Source organism: Pristis pectinata, chromosome 28 (genome assembly GCF_009764475.1).
Source record: "Pristis pectinata isolate sPriPec2 chromosome 28, sPriPec2.1.pri, whole genome shotgun sequence".
Classification (NCBI taxonomy): Eukaryota; Metazoa; Chordata; class Chondrichthyes; order Rhinopristiformes; family Pristidae; genus Pristis; species Pristis pectinata.
This window is the reverse complement of record NC_067432.1, coordinates 5310597-5331923: the sequence shown is the minus strand read 5'-3', so window position 1 is coordinate 5331923 and position 21327 is coordinate 5310597. Positions and strand designations below refer to the sequence as shown.

Below are 21327 nucleotides of genomic sequence, written 5' to 3'. Positions count from 1 at the left end.
TCACCGTCCCTAGAGAAATACTTGGGGGGAATAAAGAAAACAAAAGTGCACAGAAGGTAATAGGGAAAGATATAATAGATTGTTCTGTCATCAATGCAAACAGTAAATACCAAGCAGACACCAAATCGAGAAGACAACCTGCACCCTGGATCAACTAACAAGGTGCCAGAGGAACTCAGCGGGGCAGGTGACATCTATGGAGGGAAATGGACGGTCGACAATCCGGGTTGAGCTCTGGGCTGAAAAAAAAAGAGTAGAAGGGAGATGGCCGGTATAGAGAGGTGAGGGGACGAGCTGGCAGGTGATGGGTGGATCCAGGTGAGGAGGGGTGATCACCTCTGTCTGCCTATCACCCCCTCCTCACCCATCACCTGCCAGCTCTTCTCCTCACCTCTCTATGCTGGCCATCTCCCCTCTACTTTTCTTCAGTCCAGATGAAGGATCTCGACCCGAAATGTCAACTGCCCATTTCCCTCCACAGGTGTCGCCTGACCCACTGACTTCCTCCAGCATCTAGTTTGTTCCTCCAGATTCTAGCATCTAGTCTCTTGACCACTGGTAAGAACCAAGGTCCTGTTGGTCAGGGGAAACAGCCCAGGCACTTTCTTGGTTCTGCCTATTGGCATCTCACTGCGCGAGAGATCGAGAACACTTGCTGCCTGTCACTCAGACACCGGAGAACCAGCTTACAGCACGATGTGTTGAGTAGGGAAATGCCCGGTTGACTTGTTCCAGTTCTGGCCTTTTGTCCCCAGCTAGTTTCAACATTCCCCAATCCCAGCTGGGTCTTCAGCTACCTGGCTCCATAGTTCTGGAATTCACTCTGTAAACCTGTTGTTTCTCTCTTCAAAAATATCACTCTTTAAAATCTACCTCTTCAACCAAGCTCTTGGTACTTGTCCAAATATTTCTTCACATAACAAAGTGCCCAATTTTGTTTAGTAACTTCTTGAGATCTCTCTCTAAATTATGGTGCTAGAAGTTGCTGCTTGATGAAATTAATTCATTGGCTAAACTTCCTAAAGGTCAAACAGAAAGGAACTTCCAAAATAACCCTGCCTTTTGGTCTTTCATCTTTTGCAAAGGCCGACTGACATTGCACTGTGTGTCCACAGACACCGACAGGGTTTTGTTTCAGAGCACGGAGGATTCAGGCTGGCTAATCATCCGTGGTTGGGTCCTCAGCAGATCCAACACCAACATTCTCCTGCACGATACAAGAATAACCCTTGGGAGATCAACTTCAAACATTATTACAACACAGGCAGAAGTAGGCCACTCAGTCCCTCAAAGCTGCATCGCCATTTAATAAGATAGTGGTTGATCCCATTGTAACCTCAACACCACCTTCCGGTCTTCACCCCATAACATGGGACCTAGAAGAGTACACCCCTTTTTCTCATCAAGAACCTCTCTTTACCCCTGCCTTGTTTTTACGTGACTCCTTCCACCGTCCTTTAAAGAGAGTTCCAAAGACCAACAACATTCAGAGGAAGAACTGCTCATCGCCATCTAAAATGGGTAGTCCATTTTCTTTTTTAAAAAAAGGGTGACATCAAGTTCTAGACACAGCCATAGAGAGGACCATCCTCTCTACATCCACCCTGCCAAGATCCTTTAGGATTTTACATTTCAGTCAAATTCCCCCCACTTCTAAACTCCAGCGGATACAAGCTAAATCTGTCCAATCCTCACAAGGTAACCCATCCATTCCATTACGATTCTTCGTACAGGATAAGAGATTCCTGATGGTCCCCGATCACCTTCTGTAATTTCAGACTGAGCTAACTAGGTTCAGTTCAAATGGTCCTGAGTTGATCAAAAGATACTTGGACAGGATAGAACAAGTTTAGGAGGGATATGGGTCAAATGCAGGAAAACAGGATCAGCTTGGATAGACATCTTGGTTGGCATGGATGAGTTGGGCCAAAGGGCCTGTTTTGTGAAGAAGGAAGGAAAAAAGAAAACCAAGCAAAGATAATAGCTAGCTAATTCCATTTAGTTTTCCCCAAACATGGAGGAAACCAGGCAGGAAGCTTGTACCCAATGACAAATTCTCCTTTGGAAAATGCAGGAACAAACAAAAAGCGTTACAAAACATTCTTAAAATGTCTCAATGATCAAAAAAAAAATCGATACTGACCCACACAAGACAGTGGGACTGACAAATCATTAGCTTGGTCACAAGGGACATCTTAGAGGAGGAGACGGAATTGGCATCTTTGGGGCACAAATGGTTAAATGTCCAGCTGCCATTTGTGGAGGCAGGGAGAAATACCAGAACTTGAGGAACACCCTCTTCGAGGGCTGACTGCGTGGAAAGAAGAGGCAATGGAGGACCTCGAACAAAACTATGATATTGTTTAAAAAAAATAAAGAACTGATAATCAGGGTGCCAATGTAGGTCGGTCGACATTGAGTTATGGGCAGGCACGGTAGTGTAGCGGTTAGCGTAACGCTTTCATAGCGCCAGGGACCCCGGTTGAATTCCAGCCGCTGTCTGTAAAGAGTTTGTACGTTTTCCCTATGTCTGCGTGGGTTTCCTCCGGGTGCTCCGGTTTCCTCCCACATTCCAAAGACCTACGGGTTAGGAAGTTGTGGGCATGCTATGTTGGCGCCGGAAGCGTGGCGACACTTGCGGGCTGCCCCCAGCACACTCTACGCAAAAAGATGTATTTCACCGTGTGTTTCAATGTATATGTGACTAATAAAGAAATCTTATCAATGGGAAATGGCCTGTGGTAGGGCACCCAGTGTAAAGGATCAGGCTCAGGCATTGCTCAGTCTACATCCAAATAGTCTGCTGTTGGCATCATTGAAATGCCTGCAAGAATAAATTGTTCCTCGGTACATGTGATAATGATAAACCAATGAAAAACTTTGTTTTGCATGCCAACTATACAGCTCATTTCATTACATCAGTGCATTGAGGTAGTGCAAGGGAAAACAATAACAGAATGCAGAATAAAGTGCAGTGCAGGCAGACAATAAGGTGCAAGGTCTTAACGAGGTGGATTGTGAGGTCAAGAATCCATCTTATCGTACTAGGCAACCATTCAATAAAATTTTTAAATTTTTTAAAATTTTTTATTTACAGCATGGTAACAGGCCCTTTCAGCCCAACGAGTCCGCGCCGCCTACTTTAAACCCAAATTAACCTACCCGTACATCTCTGGAATGTGGGAGGAAACCAGAACACCCGGAGGAAACCCACGCAGAAACGGGAGAATGTATAAACTCCTTAGAGACAGTGACAAGAATCGAACCCCAATCGCTGGCGCTGTAATAGCGTCGCGCTAACTGCTAACAGTGGGATAGAATGTCCTTGAGCCTGGTGGTACGTGCTTTCAGGCTTTTGCACCTTTTTGCCCGATGGTGGGGGAGGGGGAGGGGGAGGGGGTGGGGAGAAGAGAGAACGTACAGGATGGATGGGGTCTTTGATTATGCTGGCTGCTTTACCGAGGCAACGAGAAGTATAGACAGAGCCCATGGAGGGGAGGCTGGTTTCCATGATGTGCTGAGCTGTGTCCACAACTTCCTGCAGTTTCTTGCAGTCCCGGGTGGAGCAGTTGCCGTCCCAAGCCGTGATACATCCAGTAGAAACAAGCCATTCAGCTCTGCAAGCATCTTCCATCATTCAGCCAGGTCAAAGCTGTTCTGTACTTCAGCTCCATTTCCTTTCGCACCACTATCTGGCAAAACTTGAGCCACTTCAGTTTGCGGGAGAGTGCTCGAAACAAATGACGCATTTTCCTTCCAGTGTTTCCCAGCTACTCCCGAGACATTCCCTCTATACCGACTGAAAAGATATCCTCTCTATTTAACCTACTAATTCCTTTCAAAATTCTAATAATCTCAATCAAACACCCCCTTAACCCTCTTATACTCCAGGGAACAGAAGTACAGGATCGCTCCTCACACCTTAATCCTTGGATTCCTGGTGACATTCTGGTGAAATCATGGCCACCAGTTTCCAAGTAGACTTTACATTGTGGGTGGAGGAAAGTTAAAATATTCAATTTTTTCCTTTCATTTTTAATTCACGATTCACTTCATATTTCTTGTGGTCAAATGCTACTTTTATAAAAGGGAACCCCCTAGCCTAATCTACCCTCACCATTCCCCCCCCCCCCGCCCCCACGGTAAATATTACTGATCAACGACAATCCCTTTAATCATTATTCAGAGCAACACCGAAACTGCTTGAGGAGGAGTTACCTTCTCCACAGGAAGTCTGTGCAAGTTGGGATTAAAGGTCAGATCTCTTTAATACGAGCCGTCTGCTCTCAATGGCCCCTCCCTGGTTGCCAGCACTCGTCAGATTTTGCCGGCTTGCCAGAAGATGCGAATCATCATAGTGCATGCATGACTCACTCCAAAAACAGAGTCGCGGTACGGGGCTTGCTACTGATCTGAAGTACTTTCTTCAAGGTGACGCCTCTTGGTGTCGTAACCTCTCTCAGAGTTGTACAGCACGGGAACAGGCCCTTCGATCTAACGAATCGACACCAACCATCACACCATTGTAAAGATGGCTACCTTCTGGGCCTTTTTATTTTAATTTCCATTTATCCAACGACGGAATGTGGACATAATGCCAGCGTTTATTTTACATCCCTAATTGCCCCTGAACAGAGGAGGCAGCTAAACCAACCACATTGGTATGCCATACACAAGACACACCAGGTAAAGACGGACCTGCTGAGGGAGGTTAGTAAACTAGACAAGCTTTGTTGACCATCTGGAAACTTCATGGTTACTGTTGCCAGAACCAGCTTCATTTTATTTACTCAAATTTAAATTCTCTACTGTCAAGGTGGGATTCGAACTCTGGCCTCTGGATCAAATGGTTAAGATCTGTCTGTAAACACAGTCATTTAACCTACTGTTCATCATGGGAGCCCCTCCGCATTAAAGAAGTGGTCACATGCTCAGGGAGGGTAACATTTAACGCTGATGTTGGGAACCAGGTCTGTACCTCTAACTAACCCACTGCCAGAGCTCCCACATTCAAATAAGCTGCCTTGTCTCACTGCCCAATGGAAGTTGGTGCCTTCCTCAGGAGGGAGGTGGCAACGTTACTGGAATTAGAGTCAGAGCAATACAGCATGAAAAAAAGCCCTTCAGCCCAAATCACCCATGGCAACCACGGTACCCACCTAAGCTGGTGCCATATCCCTCTAAACCTTTCCTATCCACGTACTTCTCCAAGTATCTTTTAAATGTCCTCATCATACCCGCCTCAACTACTTTCTCGTTCCATATACACACCACCCTCTGCGTGAAGTTGCCGGCCCTCAGGTCCCTTTTAAATCTTTCCCCTCTCACAAGCCTATGCCCTCTGCTATTTGGTTCCCTCTCCCTCGAATTAGGACTGTTTCACTGGTGGCTGCTTTATTTGATCTTCGGACACTGAATATCATTGCTCTTCAAAGACGCTCCCTCATTTCCCTTCACTGTGATAGTGCAGCAAGGAATGCAACTCTGGGATCTTTCCATACTAGCATATGGAAGCACAGAATCTTGGCTTCCCATTACTGAGGGTCCCCAGCCTCCTTTCCCTGCCTTTGATGCTTCTGAAAGTACTCCCATACATCAAGGCCAATGGCAAACCAAGATCCAGCCTTGGGAATCCTCGCTGTGAGTCCAACACAGTTTATCTTGCTGATAACTCAGAAGTATATCAAATGCATAGTCTTGGGCTCTGCCCAAAGTGACCCAGGACAGCTTAACACTCACTGGAAAGACAGACTTGGTTTATACTCTGGTTGTGCCAGTGACAAAGTATTTAATGAACTTTTCCCATTTTCATTAAGAAGACAAACAAGGCAGCCAACGTGCACAAAACCCAGATACCACACAAAAATGCAAGCAAGACAAAACACGGTTAATGAGTTTTTGGTGGTGTCAATTGTTGACCAATAGCATAAGATTACAGATAGGATCGTAGCCTCATCCTTGCATCCAAAACACTGGCATGTCTGCTTGCATAGCACTAGATTAAGCGTTCTTTCCAGAGTGGAGCTCGAGACCATAACCTGCAGACAAGCGCATTCTCACTAAACCAACGACATACTTGACGTGGTCTTGCAGGCTCCAACAATGACTCTCACACTTGGGCAGACCCTCAACATTCTTGGCTGTCATTAGGTGGTTCCATTCCACAGATGCACCAATTCCACATGCAGTCTTGTTGGGTATACGAGCCAGGTCTAGAATGGACCTTTTTATTTCTTTTGAGAGCAAGACTCCCTGTGTGAAGTTTACAGCACAGGCAAGATTGACATCATTGAATGGTACAGCCCATGAGAGGGCCATTCGAGCCATCATGCTTATACCAGCTCTTTTGCATAGTATTCCAGCTAAATCTGCTTCTTCACACTTTCCCTGCACTGATACAGTTTTTAGTCCATTTATCCAATTCCCTTTTGAAAGCCATATTGGAAATGATTCCAGCCTCTCAGGACAATCAGCCAAACCCCAAGTACTCATTTCACTAAAGAGATTTCCTCTCCTGCTCCAGTTTCTTTGTAATTCACATTAAATTCATATTAGCTCAGACACTGAGAAGAATTCCCATTACTCCAAATGGAGCTTAATTTGGATAACTGTGAGGTGTTGCATTTTGGGAAGACAAACCAGGGTAGGATTTTCACAGTCAATGATAGGGCCCTGAAGAGTGCTGTAGAACAGAGGGACTTAGGAGTAAAGGTACATGGTTCCCTGAAAGTGGTGTCGCAGGTAGACAGGGTGGTGAAGGCAGTCTTTGGGTTTCATCAGTCAGGACATTGAGTATAGAAGTTGGGATGTTATGTTGCAGTTGTACAAGATATTGTGAGGCTGCATTTGGAATAGTGTGTTCAGATTTGGTCACCCTGCTATAGGAAGATGCCAATCAGATGAAAAGAGCCGAGGAGATTCATGAAGATGTTGCTGGGACTCAAGGGACAGAGTTCTGGAGAGAGATTGAGCAGGTTGGGGATTTTATTCATTGGAGTGTAAGAGAATAAGGGGTGATCTTATCGAGGTGTATAAAATCATGAATGGCATAGTGGTGAATGGTGAATCATGAATGGTGAATGCACACCATCTTTTTCCCAGGGTTGGGGATCAAGAACTAGAGTACCTAGGTTTAGGGCAAGGGATTTAATAGGAACCTGAGGGGCAACCTTTTCCACCCAGAGTATGGTCAGTATATGGAATGAACTGTCAGGGGAAGTGGTTGAGGCAGGTACATTAACAACACTTAAAAGACACTGGGACAGGTACATGGATGAGAAAGGTTTAGAGGGATATGGGCCAAACGCAGGCAAATGAGACTACCTTAAATGCGAATCTTGGGTGACATGGACGAGTTGGGCCGAAGGGCCTGTGTCTACTACACTACTCCAGGACTCCGAATTTTAAAAGCAAGAAAACAGGCCCTTCGTCCCAACTGGTCCATGCTGATGACTCTAATACATCCAGACCTGTCGTATCTGAGAAACCTTCCACAATTCAGGCAGTTCAACATAGTAGGATTCAGAGTAGAAACTGGGTAACAGACAATGTTGGATTCTGGGGCACTTCTTAATGGCACCCCTACTCTTCGATACTGCACACCAAGCTGCCTCAGTATACCACCTCACCAGATCCTGGCGCACATCCCTCTCCACCAACAAGTTGACCAAACCCCCACCTCCCAGGGATTCTCTTCCCTGCACCTTCACAGCCTAGACCCAAATCTGCAAGCTCCCCATTTTCTCTTTCGCACTGCTGAGGGACAGCCTGTGTCAGTTCCTACACAAACCTCAAGCTCTGCAGTACCGGAGCCTTGAATTCTACATCCACGGGCTTGCTATGTTTACTACACCTATGCTGGGAGCAACCAACTGCCCAGCCCACAGAATTTAAATTTTTATCCTTGTTTTCAATTTCTCTCACATCTCTGTAACCTCCTCCAGCGCACAACCAAGATATTTGCATCTCACTTTGGAATGATAAGCTTATCCCCGATTTCTATCGCCCAGCAAGTTCTTGTGGCCTGAGCTTTGGAATTCCTCCCTAAAACTCTCCACTGCTCTGTCATTCTCTCTCGCACTCTCCTCCTTTCACCCACTGACTCCCCTGAGCAAACTTTTGCTCACCCTTCTTCATGCAGTATCTTAACATGTCTGAACGTTAACTTCCAATGGATAACTCTCTTAAACATGTTTGCTGCATTAAAGGCTGCTCTATTAACTATGGCTGTTGCTGCTACAAAACTTTATATATGCTTTTATTTTAAAATGTTAATCCAGGCCCTATTAAAAGGGGGGAAAAAAATGAAGTGAAGGAAACTAAACATTCCAAAATAAAACAAGAATGCATTTAAAATCAGGAATGTCATAGCCTCTGGCATGCTTTGGATGTTGTCCTGACTCTCAGGTGATTGCAATACCATGAATGTCACAAACTTGAAGTATTTTAGGAAGTCATAAGGTCTGCATTGAAGACAAATGATTTCCCAATGAACTCTCAGTGTTCCAGTGCTTTGGTGACATGGCTCAGGCTGCGGATTGCACAGTAACCCATTCATACCGCGGAACACAGCTCTGAACCACTTCCCCTCCTCGTGCTGTGCCCCACTCTCCCAGCAGGGTGGCCACGTGTATACACGATTCCACACTTCAGCTATCCCCACAAGAGCGTGGCACCTCACAGCTGCAAGTCCAGCCTCCCAGTCAGAGGTTCGAATCCCACTCCAGAGCACAGAGTCCAGGCTGACGCTCTGGGTGCATTACTTAAGGGGGTGCTGTTTTTCGGGATGACATGTGCAGTTCAATGCACAATCCCATGATGATTTTCAAAGAAAAAAAGGGGCTGCCCCTGATGACCTTATTAAAACTCATTTCTCAGCGAACATCACCAACCACATTATATAACCATTTTACCTCACTGCTGCTGTTGTGCACTAAGATATCTTTATTAGTCACATGAACATCAAAACACACAGTGAAATGCATCTTTAGCTTAGAAAGTGTTCTGGGGGGCAGCCCGCAAGTGTCGCCATGCTTCCAGCGCGAACATAGCACGCCCACAACTTTGGAATGTGGGAGGAAACTGGAGCACCCGGAGAAGACCCACGCAGACACGGGGAAAACGTACAAACTCCTTACTGACAGCGGCCGGAATTGAACCTGGGTCGCTGGCGCTGTAATAGCACTTCCAAAGTACTTCAGTGGTTGTCAAGTGTCTTGGGATATTCTGATGTGCTCTAGAGAAATGCAAGGTTTCATTTCACCTCAGTGCACACGTGTACACTCATTTCTTTAAAAGGAAGTCTCACATTTGGTCACGTGTCCACAGCACAAACCGCAGCAGCAGTGACGTGTCCAAAGCTGCTCTTGGCAGGCACAGAACCACATGCAAGGTCACTCTGCGGTCCCAAGTTAAAACCAGCTCTGGTCCAGAAGTACAGCACCAGATATGTGTTCTTTGTACACAACATGCAGATAAACATTCTGTACACAGGAAGATCCCAAATACCTCAGTCAATTATTCAGACTGGATTTTTTTGGGGGGTGGGGGGTGTCAGGAAGAAGAGTGCGACTCTCTGCTGAACTGGATAGGACATTGGCCAAGACACCAGGAAGAGACGCACTGGTTCTCTTTGGAGCAGTTAATGCACTCAAACACTGGGCAACAATTTGCCTTTAACATCCTGTCTTCAGCACAGTGCATTGCCAGTCTGTGATCCAGCAATATTGCAATTATATGCATCAAGGTCTTAGGATGGGGCGAGAACATCATGCTTAATTGTATGGAAAGTTCAGTTATTCCAGAATGATTTCATTTCAAAGTTTAGCAGTAAGTAGCAATAAATGTGCTGCAATGGGGTTTTATCTAATGACCATCTGAAGCGGGAAGGACATTCACTGGCATTGGTACTGTGCTTGACAAGACACATTAAAGTATCACTGCATGGATTAGAACGCTACTGCTGTGTGTATCAGCTACGAGATCCAAGCACAAAAGAACAGCCCTTGCTGGATTTCTGCCAGCTCCTGTCACGGTGAAGCTAAAAGAGCAAACAAATAGGTCTCCAGAACTCCAGGTGACAGGTAGGGGATGGGTTGGATCTGTGAAGGATGGGGGTCTGCAAGGGAGGAGATCAAGCCAGGGTGAATCATAAGGTAATCATGTGCCCTACCCCATACCACACACAATGTGGGATTGGTGGCTACACTAGGAAAACTACAGGAGGGAGGACCTCCAAATCAAGACCTTCTTCTGAGTGAGCCTCCATTAATAAGCTTCCGGTGTACGGAAGAATTTTGCATTAGTGATGGCAAAGTATGTTGCACACTTCACATGTATGCTCTTGAATTTTGGTAAAACTTAATGAGCAATAAAACCTAATTATACAATAAGACTTTCTAGGCTGCTGTTCATTATCAGGTTGAGGGCAATTCCAATTCTCACCATTGCAAATTGGCTTGTGGGACAGCTAAAGCAGCCAAATCACAGCAACTTCTCATTAACATAAGAAAACATACCATGATGCCTTACGACATAACCAATTAAAATCTGATGCCAAGTTACACAAGACGACAACAGGGCAGGTGACAGATAACTTGATATATATAAAAAAAGAGGTTTTAGTACCAGGTTCTGAAATGGAGAGAGTGTCAACACACCAATCATTTGTAACATGCAGCCCAGCTGATTTGCATTCTTACTCGACATCCACACAAGAACACTTTCAACTGGAACTCAATGCATAGCAAGCAGAATTGGAATTTGTGGCTATTAACACTTCCTTTCCATTATCTAACGGTGTTAACTGCCTAGAACACTCTCGATCTCTTTTGATGCCAGTCACCTTAACACAAAATGAGGATCTCGCTGGGGACCTCCCTATTCTGGAGGCCTTAACTTTTTAGTTCAGTGCCTTCATTAGCAACACAGCTAGACTCTGCTCACAATGGGACAAATAATTGATTCTATTTCCTTTCTCACCCCGAAATAAAACCAATGAGATTCAATGCTGATAATAAATTATCTTCAGCTACCTTCTACTTTCCTCACTTGGCTCCGAGTCCACAAGTCCAAGATCAGCGCCAAACACCTGTTCACAGGAGGGTGATACTGGTTGTACCCTTCAAAAGGAGCCCACGACACCCTGGATTGACCATTCGCTCATTGAATCCACACCTCATTTGCTCCATCCAACCTCAAAACAATCAGATACTTGTTCATCTCTCCCGACTATTGCTTTTACACTATTTTGCAAAGCTGCTTTCATGTTCGTGAGACACATAACATAGAGGGCATTCATAGAGGGCGGCACGGTAGCGTAGCGGTTAGCTCGACGCTATTACAGCGTCAGCAATCAGGGTTCGATTCCCGTCGCTGTCTGTAAGGAGTTTGTACGTTCTCCCCATGTCTGCATGGGTTTCCTCCCACATTCCAAAGACGTACGGGTAGGTTAATTTGGGTTTAAAAAATGGGCAATGCAGACTCGTTGGGCCGGAAGGGCCTGTTACCACGCTGTAAATAAAACTTTAAAAAAAAAATTTTTTTTTAAATTTAAGGTGAAAGTGGGCAAGTTCAAAGGAGATGTGCAGGGCAAGTACACAGAGAGCGGTGGGTGCCCAGAATGTCCTGCCAGGGGTGGTGGTGGAGGCAGATACAATAAGAGGTGTTTAAGAGGCTCTTAGCTAGGCACATGAATGTGCAGAGAATGGAAGGATATGGACATTGTGTAGGCAGAAGGGATTAGTTTAGTTCAGCATTTAATTACTTGTTTAATTAGTTTGGCCCAACATCGTGGGCCAAAGGGCCTGTTCCTGTGCTGTCCTATAGGAGGAGACACTTTCGGATTTATTCTGGATCACAGGCCAATCCCATTGTCCCACTAATTTTCCTGTAACCTATTGTTCCCTTATTCCCATCAGCTCCCCCACGATTCTACCACTCACCTACATATCCAGGAGTAATTTACAGCATCCAAGTAATCTACTGACCTGCACGTCTTCAGGACGCAGGAGGAAACTGGAGCACTCAGGGCAAACCCACACAGTCACAGGGAGAACTTGCAACCTCCACAAAGACAGCGCCAGAAGTCAGGATTGATCCCAGGCTCTGGAGCTGAGAGGCAGCAGCTCTACTGGATGCACCATTGTGTCTACCCTCTGCTTGTGACAGTTCGTATCGAAGGCATTACACAAGGGCATGAGTGACATCCACCCAATGAATGAAGAAAGCACATTTTCAGAAAAACTGCAGTTGCTGGAAATCCAAAATAAAACACCATCCCGACTTGGAAGAATATTGCCATTGATTCACCGTCACCGGATCTACATCCTGGATCTCTCTACACAACAGCTCTGTGGGAGGAACTCTGTAGTGTTTGAAGTAATGGAGCAATTTCTCAAAGGAGAATTAGGGTTGACCAACAATACAACCAGGTCCCAAATGAATAACAGATACAGCCAGAGATACTTACTCCACAAGTGCCACAGTTCCAATGGATTCTCTTTGAGCTTTGCATCCAGCCCATTGTGGCTCTCTTAAGTAATCTGTAACACTTGACTACTTTTTCCAAAGGTACTACACAATGCATGGACTAGGGTTCTCTCTCACTGCAATAATAACATTGGAGAAACAAGAGACTGCAGATGCAGCAATCTGGAGCAACAAACAATCTGCTGGAGGAACTCAGCTGATAACACATTCAAAAATAACATATTCATCCCATTGGAGCCATGCGGGCTCCCAGGAGAGCAATTCCTTCCTCTTCTCTCTATTTCTTTGTAACATTCTCTCCCATTCCTGCCCATTGATTCATCCTACCATTACCTGACATGCTAGGGTTTATTTACAGAAGCCAAATGACCTACCAGCACATCTTTGGGATGTGGGAGAAACCAACATGGTCACAGGGAGAATGTGAAGACTCCACACAGACAGCATCCGTGGTCAGACACAGGTCCCCGGAGCTCTGAGGCAGCTGTACTACCCACTGCCCTACCTGGTGACTGGTCAAGAGCTTTGAGCTGTGCAACACAAGGGTGAAGCCCTGCTACTCACTACAGGGTTACCCAAGTACTCTGACGGCCTCACCGCAGAGGTTTATGAACTTCCGTCATAGTGACCTGGGAAAGTTAGTTTCCTTTCGTTAGCCTTGGGAAAGACTGAAGCCATTGCCCTCTCCTCCCACCACAAAGCCGATACTTGCTCACTTTCACTTCACTCCTTGGTCACCAGCTCAGGCAAATCCAGAGGGTTCATTTCTTCTTTACATACCCCTGATAATACAGCCCTCTCAGGTAGAGGGTGGCAAAACTCCAGAATTCTCTACCCCAAAGGGTTGTGGACGCTAGATCACTGGATAATTGAGGACAATGGGGAACTGGCCCAGAAGAGGAGATGAGGTCTGGGGTAGATCAGCCACGATCATTGAATGGCGGGGCAGGCTTGAGGGGCTGAGTAACCTACTCCTGCTCCTATTGTCTTGTTTTCTTGACCCTAGCACAGCAGTAAGTACACCTTTGTTGGATTAAGTCTACACAATACGTGTTGCCCCATTTACCCATGAGTACTGATGGCAGAACACAATTCCAAACCGATCTGGACTGGACTAAAATCTTGATTAATCGCTACTAACCAAGTCAACTTGGCTCCTTTGCAGCAAACTTCGCCTCTTGAGACACAAGTGCTAGCTTTGAAGCCCACTCCATGCAAACCTTTGTGCAGTATCGAGGAGGTGCTGTACTAATGGACAAACACAGCAGCCCGCCTGTGCCAGAAACATTGCACCTACATCCAAAGAAAGCCATGAATCTGTCACTGTAAGTGTTGCTTGAGGAAAAGCAATTGGTCAGGACATCAAGAAAGAGGCCTGTTCTTCTTCAGAGTGTGCTATGGCATGATTACGTTCAAATGAACCATCAAATTTCACTTTAAGTCTTTGACCAAGAAACCTCAAGGGTGATGATGTAACATTAACAGCCATAAATACTGGATAGTCACGAATGCATCTACTACAGAATTCAGGAGGATCCATTTTATCCAGAGCAGTGGGAATGTGTAACTCACTCCAATATGGAATGGGGAAAAATAATCTGCAGATGTTGGAAATCTGAAATACAAATAGTAAATGCTGAAAACACTCAGCAGGTCAGGCAGCATCTGTGGAAAGAGAAATGGTTAACATTTCAGGTCCAGCACCCTTCATCAGAACTGGGTTAAAAGATGGAACGGATGATTTAAGGGGAAGCTGGATAAACACACGAGGGAGAAAGGGATAGAAGAAAGTGCGGAGGGAGCGAGACGAGGAGTGGAGGAGGTCTGTGTGGTGCATAAGCGTGAATGGACGATTCTAGCTGTGGGTTTTGTGCATGACTCTACCTCAGTGGAATGCCAACCTCAAAGATGCTGTCAAGAATTCACACCGAGTTCTAAACCACAATCTGGGGACCGAGGGTGAAAGTATCACACTACCTGCAACAGGTTTGCACTGCTAGACTGTGCCACATCTGCTTTGGGCCATCTTTGCAACTTCTTGCCTCAGTCAATAAAAGCTGCTCCTTTTAGCATAAAGCACAGGGAGGAACCCAGTGGAGGAAATCACCCAACAGATGATCTTTTCTCCACCGGAACAGATGTGTGGCAGGGTCTCACCCAACCAGGAGGACATGGACAACAGGTACATGGGAATAGCACCACCACCAGGTCCTCCTCCAAATCAATTTGGAAATAAAACCAGTCCACCATCGCCTCTGGGTCTAAATCCTGGAATCCCTCTCCACTAGCACCCTGGGACAACTTCACAATGTAGACAGCAGTTGATACAATAAATGCTCACCACCACCTTCAAGAACAATTAGGGATGGACAATAAGTGGACCCTCGTCAGCAGCACACACATCCTGATAATGAATTGAAATAAAAATCAAAAGGGTCATATAAAAAAAAAATCAGCAAATGTTACCACAACTGATACATTAACAATTACAAGGATCTGAAAGTCCTGGATGGTCTAACCATCTCCAGAAGTGGTTGAGCTCTGTATTGGGTTGGCCACAATCCTATCTGTTCATCCTGCTCATTTCAATCACAACATCATCAAAGTCAAGTTTATTGTCATATGGACAAGTCCACGTGTGCACAGGTGCAATGAAAAACTTACTTGCAGCAGCATCACAGGCACATAGCATCACGTAAGCAGCATTCACAAGAAAAACATAAATTATACAGTTTTTACAAAAAAAAAGCACAATTAAAACAAAATAAAAGTCCATTTGAGTGCAAAGTGATCAAAGTGCTCATAGTGTTGCTAAACTCTAGTGATTAGGGTTGTGCTGGTTGGTTCAAGAACCTCATGGTTGAAGGGAAATAGCCGTTCTTGAACCTGGTGGTGTGGGACTTCAGGCTTCTGTACCTCCTGCCCGATGGTAGCTGCGAGGAGGCGGTATGGTGTAACACAAAATTCTTCAGAGGTCTCTCAGTATGACAGTCAGTACCATTCCAATCAAGAAGAGGATGCCAGTGGTATCACTACAAAAATAGCTCCACACACTGCAAAGGCCCAAGAGCTCAGAAGTTGAAGCTACATGACGAGGTGTGATTGCTGCAGGGCTGCTATGGTTTAGTACGAATGTAACCACAAACACAATCAGGCATTGTTAAATTTAGCAACCTAACTGATAATATTTCCTTGAAAAGAACATTTTGGACAATAGAAATCACTTCCATAAAAACAAAACACAGCGAATACTGGAAACACCCAGCGGGTCAGAGAGCATCCATGCAGAGAGAAACACTTAATATTTCTGCTCAATGTTCTTCACTGAAAAAAGCTCAAGATTAAACCAGCCTTAAAATATAAGGGGGGGCGGAGGGGGAGAAAAAAAGAGGAGAGGAATGAAGGGAAGGTGTGTGATAGGACGGAAGGAAGGAGAAACAGTATGTTGGGAATGGGACAAGGGAGGGGGATGTAACTGGAAACCGCAAAATCATTGAGAATTTGTTAATACTGAGTGCAGGAAGGTTGTTAAACCTGCAATATTGATGTGGAAATCACTTCCTCTATTCATCAGATAGGTTTCCTGAAAAACACAGCGGCTATTGCTAATTGATAGAGGAGGGTTCGAGGGAAACAGCCCACCACAGTGTGCCAGGCGTGTTCCTGACCATTGACTACCCATTGCAAACACCATCAGTGATGTGTGACACAGGGCTCAGGCTATAAGAACAGCCTCCACCTCAGAGGAGACTCAAACTAAAGCTGGCAAATGCAAACCAGATCTCTCAGGCTCAGTGCTACAATACCAGAGCAGATGGAATGTTAAACTGAGGCTGTGTCTGCCTTCTCAGGTAGATGCAGAAAATCCCAAGGCACAATTTCAGAGAGCAGTGAAGTTCTCCCTGGTGTCCTGGGCAGTATTTACCCTTCAACTAACATCAACTGCACGATCATTTATTACACTGCTGTATGTGGCAGCTTGAGGGAAAAACAGCAACATTTCTTTCACAATCTCAGGATGTCACCAAGCTCTTATCATCAGTCTCAAAACGAGGCCATCAGTTTGCACACAGCAAACCTCCGGCGACACCGACACTTGTTGCGATGGAAATTTGGATCGTGATACATGGTTCCCTACAGCACAAAAATTCAGCTTGTGCAACTGTGTGCATGTTGGCTGTAGGAGACTTTGCAATGTCTTTGGTATGAAAAGGTGTGATGGAAACGCTGTTATTTTCCCTTACATCAGCCAGCATCTACCACAAACCCAACACAGGCCCAGCTTCCATCATGGCCAATCCTTCCAACCCAGCACACTTTGCAAGGTGGTGGCTGCTACCAATCCCTCGGGGTGCACCTCCAGGAACAGAGTGCAGAGTCATTGCTGTTACATTTGGCACAGGATCATCTGCTTCCAGTCCGGTTCTACAGGTTGTCAGGGGAACAATAAGGCCAATGTGAGAAGTGCAATCTCTGTCATATCTGGGGCAAGGGGCATCTGCACCAACAACCACCCAAGACCACTGACCAACCAGTTGCTGCTGCATTATAGTGGTCTTCAAATCTGGCCTGTAGTATAGAGCACAGAGAGCAAGGGAGCAGAAATTGAATTCAGTTCCCAGTCTCCATTGTATAATTGACTAGATCAGTTTTGCATAGAGGCAGAGCTTCTGGATAAGCAACAGATAAACCAGGAAGGCAGCCGCAATGCCTAGTTTTATTTTGCTTAATTTATGCAAGGTGGGAGTTGCTGCTGACAGCCAGCGTTCATTGCCCATCCTCAACTGCCCAAGAAGGTGACGGCAAGTCACCTTGCAGTCCTTCTGGGGAAGGTGCTCCCACATTGCTGTTGGGAAGGAAGTTCCAGGATGTAGACCCAAAAAGGATAAAGGAACAGTAACATTTTTCCAAGCCAGGATAGGGTGTAATTTAATAAGAAAGGCACACTGAGTTCCAACAAATCTTAACTACAAATGGAACTGTTATGAAAACATTCTAGAGATGTTGAGTGCTAGGAAGCTCATCACTGATGGGCTTTATACCTTCAACTTAATTTGTGAATCATAACATGTAGAAGGTTATGGTGAAATTATTCCCATTGTAAGGCTACAATTCTACAGTGGATTGTGACAACTCAGCCGCTGCAACATATAGAGTGAACACCCTGGTAAAAGGGCAATGTTAAATGGGAATCGTGGGCAGGAATGTGTCTTTGCTTCCTTAAGTCCCCAGACATTATAAAGCAAAAGGATAACAAGATTTAGAATGCTCACACAAATTCACCCCATAACGTGAAGGACTTGCGCCCCTCCAAAAACTGACAGAATTAAGCTCACGCACAGCCTGTTATCAATGTGCTAACTGCCCAGTCTCCTGCCCTCTTCCACCAGTGGAGAGAGTGATCCTTCAGACCTTACACTATTGCTTGCACACTTCCTGTTCATACTCTACCCCACCCCAATACATAACTAGAAATTAATCATTATAAAGATATAGAAATGCCAAAATTGAGACCAACTCCAAACAACCCTCCCCTTTCAAATTCACAAACAATCCTCAATCATCTACTATTTAACCCCCCCCAAAAAATTATTGAACCTTGGAAGTAAACGGGACAGGGAAGTGGCCAGTAACACCATCCTTGGAGTTGTTCCTGAAACAGTCACAATCACCACTTTCTTTTGTGTTACTGCCTTTAACAAAACAAACGCCCACAGCACTTCATGGAGTTACACTAGGAAACCATCCAACAGACAGAGTTTAGAAAGGGTTCTGACAACTTGGGCTTTAAAGGTGGTTACTGCAACAACTGTCCAAATTCAGTTGACTGACACTCATGACTCCACAGATGACCCTTTGGGAAGGGTGTCTACAGGTGACATCTGCCCTCACTGGCATCAGCGAGGATGAAAATTTAAGCTCATTTTCCCCACATTGCACCCGATCTGATCTGACTTAAAGGCTCAACAGACCCCTAAAACAAATCCCAACAGTATCTGGAGTAATGTTAAAACCATTTTTGAGAAGCAATGCAAGATGTACTGAAGATAACAAAAAAATCTTCAGGATCAAGCACGACTATTTATAGAGTAACAGAGTCAACCTGTTCAGTCAATTCGAAATGATTCCATGGCACACTCTCCCAACACTAATCATGAACAAGGCACAGTGTGATAGCCATAGCAAAACGTACAAAATGAAAATTGCAAGGCTCCACAGAAACACTCAAAGTCGCAACATTGAATAATGGTCCTCTCCTCTCTCTCTCACACACAAAAGAGCACTTTAGCATTTACATCAAGTTAACCCTAGTTTTGGCTAGTCCAAGTTTGTAACTCCTAATCGAAGGATAGCCACAATCTGCCAAGGTGCCAGTCTGACTATGATAATTCAGTCCCCCATGGAGCTGTGGAGGCCAAAAATCAGTGCATATATTCAAAGCCCAGACAGTCTGAGGGAGTCCAGGATTACAGAAACAAACAGGAAAGTGGAGCCGAGGCCAAGATCAGATCAGCCCTGATCTTATCAAATGGTAAAGCAGGCTTGAGAGGCCATATGGCTGGTCTTATGTAGGAGGCTGGGTCCTGATTCAGGACTCTTGCCCGCACGGCACCATTAACTCCACCTTCAGGATAAAGCTGAACCAGCTATACACTTAAACCCAAATGATTTGCAAATTGCCTCAAGACTAGGCCACTGTCATTAAACCCAGGCAGGGCCAAGAGATCTGTGACCGTTTCTCAATATTACCAGTGGAATAGAGTCCGATGTTGACTGTGTTCCGGCCTAGGGAATAGAGACTTGCACTAATATATGTTAATGCACAGTCTCAAGTGCAGCATGAACAGCAGAGACTGCATTGGGCCAAATAGCCTGAACAAGTTATGTGAGCCTGTGCATCTTGACTGCACGAAAGAGAGAAATGTGCTTGTAATATATTGAAGCACAATACATCAGCTGGGCTCCACAATCCCTGCAGGATCCATAGTCAGCTGAGGGGTCCATAACACAAAACTCCTCTCCATCTAGTGTAATCTCACTCAACAAAGATTTGGCCACTATTTAATACTCTTTAAAATGTTCCTTTACCAAACCTTTTTTTAAATTTAATTTAAATTTTTTTTAAACATTTGTTGCTGAACAGAACAGCGACACTGTCTTCCAGTAGGTAAATCAAGCTTGGCCCCAAAAAGGTGCCTAATATTTCAGTCAAACTAGACCTCCCCCCAAATGATGTATCAAAAATAACTCAGGGAATGCTCTCCCCACACCCCCAGACAGCGACCTACCAACCGGAAACAAGTCACCTGCTACTTCTGCTCGGTCGACTGCCCACTTTAGTTTATGTACTGTTGTTTGTGGGTTATGATATTCATTTTCAAGAAAGACTTTATAACTGCAATCGCCTGATGTCCTCGACACAAGATGCCGGGAAAAGACATTCTCAGAGACACAGCAAACTCATGCTGACTACAGATGGACATCCCTCCACCACAGCCTCGACACACATCAAATCTTGGGTGCAAAAAAAAGTGGAATTCAAAAATAGAAAATTGCACAATATCAATTAGAATCCGCTTCTTAATTAATCTTTTAAAAAAATGACCCCAAGTCTCTTAAAACACATTGCGTTACCTGGGGATGGTTATGCACTTGGTGTTAATACTCTGGGTTGTAATTGCCTTTTCCAACTCGTCCAACTGGCCGGTCTTTTTGAGTTTTTTCACCAAACTTTTCACCGCTTTTTCGCACCATTTCTCCTCCTGCCCGTTTTGTTCTCCCTTCTTCCAGCCCAGCAGGCGCTTGACAATCGGGGGCGTGAAAGGCAAGATCGAAGACATTTTCAAGGAGCCGATCTTCTCTAATCCGTCTTCAGACAGAAGCAGGGAGACGAGCACCGTCCGGGACAGGACGCGACCCCAAACTTAAAGTTTCACCAAACTTTTCTCCTCGTCAATTTCACTGCGGACCAGGCGGCCTCTGCACACCCCTCCTGCCGAGCTGAAACTTCGGTAACCCTCCGCCCTCTCAATAGAGTGCCGCTGCCTTCTTTGCAATCCACGTGAAGGGAGAGACTCGGATCTATCGTCTCTTTAGCCTTAGGCTTTTATCTGCCAGCAACAAAAAAATAGATCTATTTACCAAACTGTTGTTTCGTTCCTTTTCCTTGCTCTGCTGTTAAAATTAATCCGCCCTCCCACTCCAGGGGGTTTATTGTGGTGCGCCGACCACTCAGGTCAAATTGGAGTCTGTGTCTAATGCAAATGATTTTACAACAGGGACTTACACAGGAGACTAAAGTGTAGAGAGTGTTGTGAGTGTCATAGCCCAGACTCAACCCTCCCTCCTGAGCCAGCGCCAATCAGTGAGAAGCCCGTGAAAGGGAACTGCCGTATTCAACTAATCCAAAGTTACAAATTCTTTCAATCTTGGCACATCGGCCGAAAGATCAGTTAACTTCTTCACTTCCAGCTCTACCTAGAAACAGACACTCATCTGAGATCAATAACTGCCCTGTAGTTTATCGCAGCTCATTAAAGCAACGAGCATGTTGAAGTTATTTTAGTTTTGCTCCCTTTGACTCACATTATATAATTTATCCTCCCCCGGTCTCGCAGATCTCCCTTCACCCACTCCCCTCCATTTTGAAACCTGCCTACCGCTGACTTTTGGTAAATTAAAATAAAATGGTAAATTGGTTCATTATTGTCACTTGTACCGGGGTAACAGTGAAAAACTTGTCATGCATACCCTCCATACAGATCATTTCATCACATCAGTGCATTGAGGTAATACAAGGTAAAACAATAACAGAATGCAGAATAAAGTGTTACAGTT

At 45.1% G+C, this 21327-nt stretch overlaps 1 protein-coding gene across 1 annotated transcript in view; it reads right to left on the bottom strand.

Annotated features, from left to right (window-relative positions):
* Window positions 1-20770, bottom strand: part of smad3b (SMAD family member 3b) — a 90562-nt gene extending 69792 nt beyond the window's left edge. Inside the window, exon 1 of the mRNA XM_052040301.1 lies at window positions 20125-20770. Coding sequence (XP_051896261.1) covers window positions 20125-20330 — 206 coding nt within the window. The 5' untranslated portion in view covers window positions 20331-20770. The remainder of the gene's footprint in view (window positions 1-20124) is intronic.
* Between the last annotated feature and the right edge of the window lie 557 nt (window positions 20771-21327).